At 38.0% G+C, this 10,887-nt stretch overlaps 1 protein-coding gene across 1 annotated transcript; it reads right to left on the reverse strand.

Moving 5' to 3' along the window:
* Positions 1 to 678: 678 nt before the first annotated feature.
* LOC102870278 (ras-related protein Rab-18-like) lies at positions 679 to 1,421 on the reverse strand. Its single transcript, XM_006889054.1, has 3 exons — positions 1,216 to 1,421; positions 1,133 to 1,138; positions 679 to 931 (listed from the first exon to the last, which is right to left on the reverse strand). Exons 1-3 carry the CDS (start codon positions 1,419 to 1,421, stop codon positions 679 to 681), a joined length of 465 nt encoding a protein of 154 aa, XP_006889116.1.
* Positions 1,422 to 10,887: the final 9,466 nt, after the last annotated feature.

The raw sequence follows: 10,887 nt of genomic DNA on the forward strand, positions 1-10,887 counted from the left end.
AAGCATCATTAGAACAAATAGATTTAATTATTAATTGGCTAGGTCTTTCTGTAATTAGACTCTTACTACTAAAACAGAACCTGTTAGCAAACACCCTAGAAAAGCTGTGGAATCATGTTCTTTGCTATTTGTCAATGACAATTTACCAGTTTTCATGATATAAGTATAGTCTCTAGTGTTTCCAAGAGTTCTAGATACCAAAAAATTCAATAGTTAATAGGAGTATTTTAAGCAAAAAGGAGATCAAGAGCAGACCTTGTAACAATATATACTAAGTAGATGTATTTTTTTAATTACATGATAAATGGATTGTTTGTTGTTATTGATTGCATTCGAATCAAGCACGATTCATAGCGACACTATGAACAAAAGGTCTGAAGCCCCTCTATCGACATTTATCAAAGTTCAGAGAATTTCCAGAGGCATGTTATTTAGGAAATGGATGCCACTCCAGCTTCCACGATAAATGTAAATAATAAAATCAAATATGTTTATAAAGATGCATCTATTTTATGTTACATAAAAAAATGATAGACTGAAAACTGCAAGCTTGCCTGGGAAAGCCAGTGAGTGGGAATTCCTGCAAATATTTACTGTCGTGATATAAAACAAATGTGCACAAACTACAAAGCCCCTAAAATAGCAGTTAAAGAGTTTATATACAGAAAGATGTCACTATCAGAGTAAATATGCAAGAGATGGCATTTCCCAGAGTTTGTAAAACAGAATGTAACCACCACATGCCCCTCCTCTATGACCTTCTTCTCTGTATGACAGTTTTACTCCTTCATTCTGGTTCTTACTTTCCCACAGTTCAGGAGTCTGAATATTCTTTTCAGCTAGTGCTTCAAAGGCACATTGTACACCAACACAGGTTTCTGCACTCACCTCAGTAAATAAAATAGAAAGCTTCCATGCAAATTTAGCCCATCTTTTCTATCAACTTCATGGTTTTTCTTATCCATTTTACTTATTTTTTAATAAATCTTTTAATTATTGATTTCAATGAAAATTTACAGAGACTTTGGATTTCCATTCATTGTTGCATCAATTTTATTTCTAACTAACATGTTTACTATTTCATTTTTCTTTTAGTATGTTTCTAATTAATTTAATGAATTATCAAATTTACGAATTTCTCCCTTTTAGTGACATCATAAACTAATATAAAGCCCTGTCCACCTGTCTAATAACTAGGAGTTAATAATGCTGAACCTCTCCTGACCAGCAGTGTCCCATAATGCAAGTTCAGCATTTTTCCTACTCTCTGAAATTGTTTTCACCTTAAAGTCAACACCTGTTATTGCTGCAAGTTCTAGATCAAAAGTATCATCTGTGAAGCTCAAGAACAATCTGGACTTGCCCACCTCACTCTCACCGATTACAAGGATCTTAAGTGTGGTCAGCATGTCATCGTCCATCCTGCCCCAGCTCAGCTTCTATCCAGTTAGTCACATGAGTCCTCCTTTAAACTATCTTTGTAAAATTTGTTTAATTTTTTTTAATAACCAGGTGTCATTTTTGGGTGGTGAAAGCCAATGGGAATGCTTGATTATGGAGGAATGTGGAATGATGGAGCTCATGGAGTTTGAACCATGCTTTGGTTCTTAAATTTGATTGGACCCAAGGCCTTGTTTTAATTGGTTTTGACAAACATTCTTCTAAGTGGTACAGCAGTGTTCTATCTATTTGCTGTACAGAGGTAGCTTGTGTATGCTGTGGTGCTGAACACTGTGACCCTGATGTGTCAAATGTGATAATGGTTACCTATAGTAGACAGTGTTTGGTGGAGTTCCTTTACTAAAACAAGCTTAGAAGCAAGAGTAGCATCCAGTTCTGAAATAGCTTGCATCGGGAAACCCTATAAACTTGGAGAAATGATGAAAATTATACAAGTGTTCAGGTCTTTCTTTCATTCGTAAGGTTGATATGAGTCATCTACAACTCGATGGCACTTAACAACAAAAACAAGTAGTTATTAAGTTTTCCCCCCATACAGCAGTATAAAAGTTTTTTAAGTACTTTGAAATTTAAATAAATAATACAATGTAAGCTAAGAATAATAGGAGTAATGGGGAATTCATAGACGGCCTCTGTGGCTATTATTATTAGTGGAGCCGTCTAGTGGCAAGGAATCATGCCGCCAATGTAAGGATATGTCATTCAGATCCACCAGCTGCTACATTGGAGAGAGATGGGTAATCTCATCTTGTGCGACTAACTGCCTGTGAAAATCCATTGGAAGTTCAGCCTTGGGTCAGTTTCTATTCTACAGTACACCACTATCAAAACAATAACTAGTGGTGTATTGCATAACATATCTCGCTGATAGGCAAAGGAGAAACATTGACAGTTTCAGAGGAGGAAAAGTTGCGATGAGTTGGTAATAATTGTAAGGCAAGGGGATCGATTTGTTGTAGTTTGGATTAACAATCAATGTCCATGAAAGCTGTAGTCTAGAAAACAAACAGTACTTATAGTGGCACATTTGTTTCAAAGGGCCTCTTTAAAACATTAAAATGTGAAGATTCTGCTTTGATCACTAAATTGCATACTAACCAACCGAAGGTATTTTTAATTATTTCCTATATGCATAAAGGTTTGACAATGAACTAGAAAGATCAAAGAAGAATTGATACATTCATGTTGTAGCATTGGCAAAAAATACTGACAACACTGTGGATTGTTAGAAGAAAATAGTGACCATCTTGGAGGTAGTACAGTTGATCTTTTTCCATAACTATATGTTCCACAACCTGGATTTAGACAAAAGTATTCAGAAAAAGCTAAACCCGAACTTAAGTGATTAAATGAACAAAACAATCTCTTAAGGACTATGACAGGGTGTAAAGTTTTTTCATAGAATATTTACATTGTTTTTAAATGACAAGTAATTTAGGAATGATTTTAATTATATGGGGCAATATACATAGATTATATGTAAGTGATACAGGATAAGGGAATTGAGTATCCTCAGACTTTGCTATCCTTTGGGTACTTGAACAAATCCCCTGTGAGTAATGATTGACTATACAATTGGAATGTTCCTTAGAAGCAAAGATGTCAAAACTTTATCTCTCTTACTTTGGACATGTTGTTATTGTTGTTGCATACCTTTGAGATTGAAAGTTCAAGACGAATGCAATTCATCTTCCGATTTACTGAATACTGATCCCAAGAGTACTGATTGTGGAACCGAGCAAGCTAAAATAGTTTACAATTTCCATCTGTTCTCCAGTTATCATGGTGCTTTCAATTGGTCCAGAAGTGGGAATCTTTATCTTCTTGATACTGAGTTTCAATCTATATTGAAGACTACAGTCTTTGACATTCTGCAGCAAATGCTCCAGGTCACCCATAGTTCAGCAAGTAAAGTTGTGTCATCTGTGTAATTCAGCTTGTTGATGAATTATTCTCCAATCATGATGTCACATTACTCCTCATATAGTCTACCCTTAACACGCTTCTTTTCTGATCTTGAGCCATGCAGTGTTTCCCTATTTTGTTATGATTCTTTTTCCTGGTACAAGTAGAAATTTCTCAAAAGCACAATCAAGTGTTCTGGGATTCCCATTCCTCCCAAGTATAGCACAATTATTTGTGATCCACACAGTCAAATGCCTTTGCATAGTCAATGAAACAGAGAAATTTCTTTAATACTTTCTATTTTCAGCCAAGATCCATCTAACATTGACAATATTGTCTCTAGTGCCACAGCCTTTTTGAAGTTCGACTTTTATTTCTGGTACGTCTCTGTTAATGTAGTATTCCAGCTGTTTTTTAATAATCTTCAGCAAGATTTAGTTTGTGTGTGATATTGTTCAAAGATTTCCATAATCTGTTGGGTCACCTTTTTTTTGAATGGGAGTAAAAGTGGATCTCTTCCAGTCAGTTGGCCAAGTAGTCATCCCTCAGATTTCTTGGCACAATTTGATGAGCTCATCCAGGACAATATCTGTTTGTTGAAATATGTCAATTGGTATTCCACTAATTCATGGGGCTTTGTTTTTTTGCCAATTCCTTCAGAGCAGCTCCAACTTCCTTTTGCCTCTATAAATACTAGAGAATAATTTGATATCTACAGATACAACTCAGCTCCTAGAATTCCAACAAGAAAAATTTCCCTTTTATTTTAATATCTAAAACACATTTCCCCCCGTGCTATTTTGTATTTATGTCTTACTTTACCTCTCATATCATAAATTGCTTGAGGCAGGCTTCTGTAACTCTCGAAATGCCAACATCTTCTATCTTTCCCTACAAAAAAAAAGAACATTTCCCATCTCACAGATCACATTTCTATTAATGTTGCTCTTAGCTGTCACTGATTCAACTACAACTCAAAGTGACCCTATGAAGATCACATCTAAACCATGTCTTATCAGTCATCCTCAAGATCACTAATGCGTTTGATATCATTGCTATACAGTCACCGTGTCAGTCCATCTTGTTGAGGAGTAAGACATTAATACTTTTTTTAAAAAATAAATCACAAAAGAACTCTTTAATTAACAGGTAAACGGTGGGTAATCTCCTCCCTTGTAATTTACTGCCTCTCGAAACCCGAAGAGGGTCAGCTAAGGATCATTTCCTACTCAAAAGCACACTATCACCACCTCAAAATCAACAATTTTACAAAACCCAATAACAAATCTCTAATTAAAAATGACAACTTTATTTATCCTGTCATTCTGTCAGGTATCAAAAACAGGACTAAAGAAATAGCCACGGTCTCTTTGGTGTACAGATAAAAATTTGACTGCATACTCTCCCAAGGGCCATTCATTCCAGTGTGGCTATTGACAGGTCAGAGCTTTTCAAGAAATAAAGTACGTGCACAGTGTCTTCTCTCTCTGCTACCTAAGGCATTCAAGGTTCTTAACAGAAGAGACCCTCTTCTGATCAAATATCTGCTAGGCTTTTCTCCCTCCTCCTTCTATCCATCTGTTCTGGTTAGCTTTAGAAATAGGATTCAATATTCTTCCCTCTATTCCCTACCCACACTCTTTATGATCAAATTAACAGTTTGATTTTTTTTATTGTTGATTTTTGGTTTGGGGAGGTTTTTGGAGATTTTCTATTAAAATTTGAGGGATTATAAAAATTAAAAGAGACCAGTTAAAATAATTAGTAGACATTCACAGAAAAATCCAAATAGCTCTTCAGTATTTTAAAAGATGTTAATTTATGTTTACATTAAGATGACTATGTCATGTTGTTATATGCCAACAAGTCAACTATGCCTCATAGTGACCCAGTGCATAATAGCTCTGAACCCTGCTCTATCTTGAGCCAATATCACTGTCTCTGGCTCACCTACCCCCAATGTTCCAGTTACTGTGTTAATCCATCTCATCCAGGGTCTTCTCTTGTGCTGTTCCTTCACTCTTCTAAGCATGATGTCCTTCTCTAAGAACTTTCCTGGCAACATGCCCAAAGTATGTAAGATGGAGCTCCAAAATCCTTGCCTCCAAAGAGTAACTTGGTTTCACACTCTCCAAGACAGACCTGTTTGTTATCTTGGCATTCCACTATATGTTCGATACACTTTTCCAGCACCATAGCTCAAAGGCATCTATTCTCCTTTGTTATCTTCAGTCTTTGTCCATCTCTGTGATGAATTTCGGGGTGGGGGGGTTGGAAGAAGCTGAGATCATGGCCTGGTGTCTGGAAAAGACAATTAAAAAAGCTCATTGAATGGTAAAAAGAAAGAAAAAAAAAGATCTTGGCCTGGATCAGGCACACCTTACTCTTTAGCTAGACATTGTTGTTCTTCAGTAGTGTGGAGATATCTCTGACAGCAGACTTGCCTAATTCAATTCATCGTTTGATTTCCTGACTTATATTCAATTGAAAATATTTAAAAGTTTAAAAAAAAAACAAACCAATAACACACTGTCGCTGTCAGTTCACCAGCAACTTGATAGCAACACCCTGATGGGCGTAAGCACGACTGAGATACACCACTCTAGGAGAGGATCAGAGAGTCAATCCAGCTCAATTTTACTGGGACTGCACTAACTTATATACACAGGAAGACCAGATAGGGTGGACTTATAGACATGGGACATGTGCATTGGTCAGGAGAACCTCAGCCTCATGTAGACCATTCTCCACTCAACAGAGGTGGCCGCTGTCTTCCCAGGTGGCGAGCTTTCTCAAGCTGGTACAGCCAAACACAGGGAAGCTTTCTCTACCCCATATTAAAGGCCACTGGGAGGCTTGCACTTACCCGGAGCTTAGGCGCTCTGTCCTTGCCAGAGGTCCTTCCCTCCTCCCCAACATTCTGCAACAACACACTAGTTAGAGGAAGCATAGAGAACAGATATTGTGAGTAGCAGTGTAACTTGTCATAGACCTCAGTGAAAGATAAGTTGACAATTCCTATAAAAAGAGTATGCATATATTTTTTCCACATACACAAAGTAACATATATTCTTAAAAAACAAAAAAATCCCAACCACAAACCCACAAAGTAACATATGTAAGCTCTCTGTGGCAATTTGTTTCCTATATCTAAAGTGTGGAAACAACCTAAATAGGATCCTTGCTAAATGAATTATATTATGCCCAAACAGTGGATGTAACTATTTTTTAAAATTATATTATTTATACATATAATGAGATGAATGCATCCTCAATTATTAAACTATTATGTGAAAGTAGCATGTAAGAGCAGTGCTCTAGAAATACCTTTTTCTTTTGCCTTGTTATAAATAAAAGGATTTCTTTTTACAGAATATGCAATGAATAATGCTGGTTTCTATAATTATATACAGATGTGAATGAGAATGTGATGACTAGAAAACAGGCATATGTTTATTTATTTTTTAATTTTTTTCTAATCAGTCAGTTTGTATTCTACTTCTATGCTAGACCATTTAATATACTTTAGCCTGTTGAATCTTCACACGAGCTCTGCAAGATCACTATTATTATCTGCCACTCACTAGTTTTAAATCTTACTTAAATTGGTAAGCCTCTCTGTTGAGATATCAGTTAGCCTAGTAGACAGAAAGTGATGCTACCCAGCCAAAGGTTGGTGATTTTAATCTGCAGCCATCAGACCTAGTTTTAATTGTCTTTGGGCAAACATTCTTCTAAGTGGTATAGCACTGGTAGGTCCATTTGCTGTACAGAGGTAAGTTGTGGTTGCTGTGATGCTAAACACTGTGACACTGATATGTCAAATGTGATAATGGTTACCCATGGTAGACAGTATTTGGTAGAGCTTCCCTGATTAAAACAAGCTTGGAAGCAGGAGTGACAGCCCTTTCAGAAATAGCTTGCCTTTGGAAAATCTGTCAACATAGAGAAATGATGAAAGTTATACAAGTGTTCAGGTCTTTTATTCATAGTGTCGCTATGAGTCGTCTACTACTCGACAGCACTTAACAACAACAAGAGGTGGGGTTTTTTCCCCTAGTCTTCATACTAATTAAGAATTAATATATGATTTAGTAAAATATGTCAAGAATACTGAAGGCAACCCTAGGAAATTAACTTCTTGCCTGAATATAGCAAGGTTTCATTAAATGGCTTAGGCGCATTGCCATGGGAAAGTCTACTGTTAGGGACCTCTCCAAAGTGCTGAAGAGCAGTGGTATCTCTCTGGAGACTAAGGTGCGTCTGATACAGGCCATGGTCTTCGCAATCACCTGTTATGCATCAGAGAGTTGGACAATGACCAAGGAGGATAGAAGGAGAATTGATGCCTCTGAGCTGTGGTGCTGGAGAAGAGTATTGAGAATACCATGGACTGCTAGGAAAACAAACAGATTTGTCCTGGAGAGGGTCAAACCGGGTGGCTCCTTGGAGGCAAGGATTCTGAGGCTCCATCTAACTTACTTTGGACATGTTGTGAGGAGAGACCGGTCCTTAGAGAGGGACATCATGCTTGGGAGGGTGGAGGGACGGCGCAGGAAAGGAAGGCCCTCTATGAGGTGGATTGATTCAGTGACTGGGATAATTGGGATGGGAGTGTCAGAGACAGTGTGATTGGCACAGGACAGAGCAGAGTTTAGGGCTGTTGTACATAGGGTCGCTATGAGTCGCAGGCGACTCGATGGCACATAACAACAACAACAACAACAATGAAAACAAGTGAGAAAGACGGGCAATCTCCTCTTATTGTGATTTATAATCTTGGAAACATCTTACAGAGTTGTTATGACTCAGAATCAACTTGATAGCAGTGATCTTAAGCCTGACAAATTTACTAGAATAATAAAGTCGTAATTGTCTGTAGGAGTATATGCAACTTAGAACAGTGGTTATCCAACTTGACTAAACATTGGAATCACAGAAGAAGTTTTTTAAATTATTGGGGTCTGAATTCCATTTTCTATGGTTTGGCTTAGACATTAGATATTTTTTGTTGTTATGTACTGCCAAATCAGAACTAATCCATGTCTGACCCTCCATGAGTCTTCAGAGACAGTTAATTGCATAGACGGAGATTATCTATTTTTCTCCTACAGACTAGCTGATGTATTCTAACAATATGTCTTTTGGATTGCAGCTCAGATTCTTACCAGTAGGCCACCAGAGCTCCCTTCAAATACGTTAGAACTTCCTAATTGAATCGATACTCATGATGGAGAACCTCTTACATTGAAGACTGTTTAAATAAATCTCCAGAGAGAAAATAAGTCAAAGTCATTGCCATGAAGTTGGAACCACATAGAAGCTGACTCAACAGCAGGTTTACAGAGATTTTAAATCTCATGAGAGGAGACTGTGTATTTTCTCTCATGGAGCCTTCAATGAATTTGAACCATCTGCCTGTATTTGGACAGTACACATGTTTTCCACTAGGCCACCAGAACTCTCCAATTTCTAGAAAAAAGAACCTAAATTAAACAAGGTCACAGAAGAAAGAAAAAGACAAAGTGTAGTGCTACTAAAAACCTAGAAAATTCCAATGTAAAAGAAAATTCCTAGGGAATTTTGCTGCCACCCCACAAGGTGTGCCTCTCTGGAAGTTATAATGCACCAGAAATTCCACTGGAGTATGATGGACAATTCTTTCCTGTACATTTTACAACCTTGGAAATCCAATGGAGGCTCAGTCATGAGTTGTTTCTGAATCAGCAGCAATAAACAACAGCAATAATATAAAATTGATTCTGTAGAATTTACTGATCAATTGGTCAGAGAATTTAAAGGGAATGAGACATAAATGCAACTTCACATTTTTCTCTCCTCGCTAATTAATGAATAACATCATTAGCTGAAACAGATAAGAACAGATTTTCAGGACAGGATAGTATGAATTTTATTTTTTATTTATTCAGTTAGATGCATGTGAGATATGCAAGTGCAATTACTCAGGAGTAATTCATTATGTAAACCACGAATTTGAAGAATAATATAAATTCAAACCTCAAGTTGCTATAATCAAGGATGCTTTAGGCAGAATATTAAATGATCCAGGAAGTATTTAAAGAAGATGGAAGGAATAAACTGAGTCATTGTATAGAAAGGAATTGGCAGATACAGAAGAATTTAATGAAATAACATTTGAGCAAGAGCCTTTGGTGATGAAGGAAGAAGTTCAAGCTGCTTTGAAGGAAATAGCAAAAAAAATAAGGCCCCAGGAATAGATGGTATACCAATAGATGTAATTCCGCTCACAGATGTCTGCCCTGGACATGCTCACCAATTTGTGCCAGGAAATCTGGAGAACAACCACTTGGCCAATTGACTGGAAGAGATCTATATTTGTTTCCATTCCAAAGAAGGGTGACCCAACAGAGTGTGGAAACGACAGAACAAATATCATTGATTTCACACATAACCAAGATCCTACTGAAGATTATCCAAAAAAGACTGAAACGACACATCAGCAGAGAACTGCCAGAAGTCCAGGCTGGGTTTAGAAGGGTTCATGGTACTAGGGATATTGTAGCTGATGTTAGGATCTTAGCTGAAAGCAGGGAATACCAGAAGAATGCCTATCTGTGTTTCATTGATTATGCAAAGGTGTTTGACTACGTCGATCATAACAAACTGTGGCTGACTCTGAGAAGAATGGGACTCCCAGAACATTTAATCGTGCTAAGGCGAAACCTATACTTGGACCAAGAGGCAGTCGTCAAAACAGAGCAGGGCAACAAACACTGCATGGTTCAAAATTGGGAAGGGTGTACGCCAGGGATGTGTCCTATCTCCATACCTTTTCAACCTGTATGCAGAGCAGATTATCCGGGAGGCTGGGCTCTGTAAGGAGAAGTGTGGCGTCAGCATTGGTGGAAGATCTATTAACAATCTGCGTTATGCAGATGACACAACACTGCTTGATGAAACTGAGGAGGAACTCATGCACTTGCTGCAGAGGGTCAAGACTGCAGCCTTCAGTATGGACTGAGGCTCAATGTCAAGAAGACAAAGATTCTCACCACTGGACCAATTGGCAGCCTCAGGATGGATGGCGAAGATATTGAGATTGTTCACAGCTTCAGTTGGCTTGGCTCCATGGTCAACACTCTTGGCACCAGCAGCCAGGAAATCAAAAAATGTATTGGGATGGGAAAGTCTGCTGTTAGCGACCTCTCTAAAATGCTCAACAGCAATGGTGTGTCTCTGGAGACTAAGGTGCATCTGATACAGGCCATGGTCTTTGTAATCCTTATGCATCAGAGTTGGACAATGACTAAGGAGGATAAAAGGAGAATTGATGCCTTTGAGCTGTGGTGCTGGAGAAGAGTATTGAATGTACCATTGACTGCCAAGAAAACAAACAGATTTATCCTGGAGAAGGTTAAACCAGGCTACTCCTTGGGGGCAAGGATTCTAGGGCTTCGTCTGACATACTTTGGACATGTTGTAAGGAGGGACAGGTCCTTGGAGAGGGACATCATGCTTGGGAGGGTGGAGGAACAGCGC

This window comes from Elephantulus edwardii, unplaced genomic scaffold (genome assembly GCF_000299155.1).
Source record: "Elephantulus edwardii isolate Elephantulus edwardi_28Jun2011 unplaced genomic scaffold, EleEdw1.0 scaffold00074, whole genome shotgun sequence".
Taxonomy (NCBI): domain Eukaryota; kingdom Metazoa; phylum Chordata; class Mammalia; order Macroscelidea; family Macroscelididae; genus Elephantulus; species Elephantulus edwardii.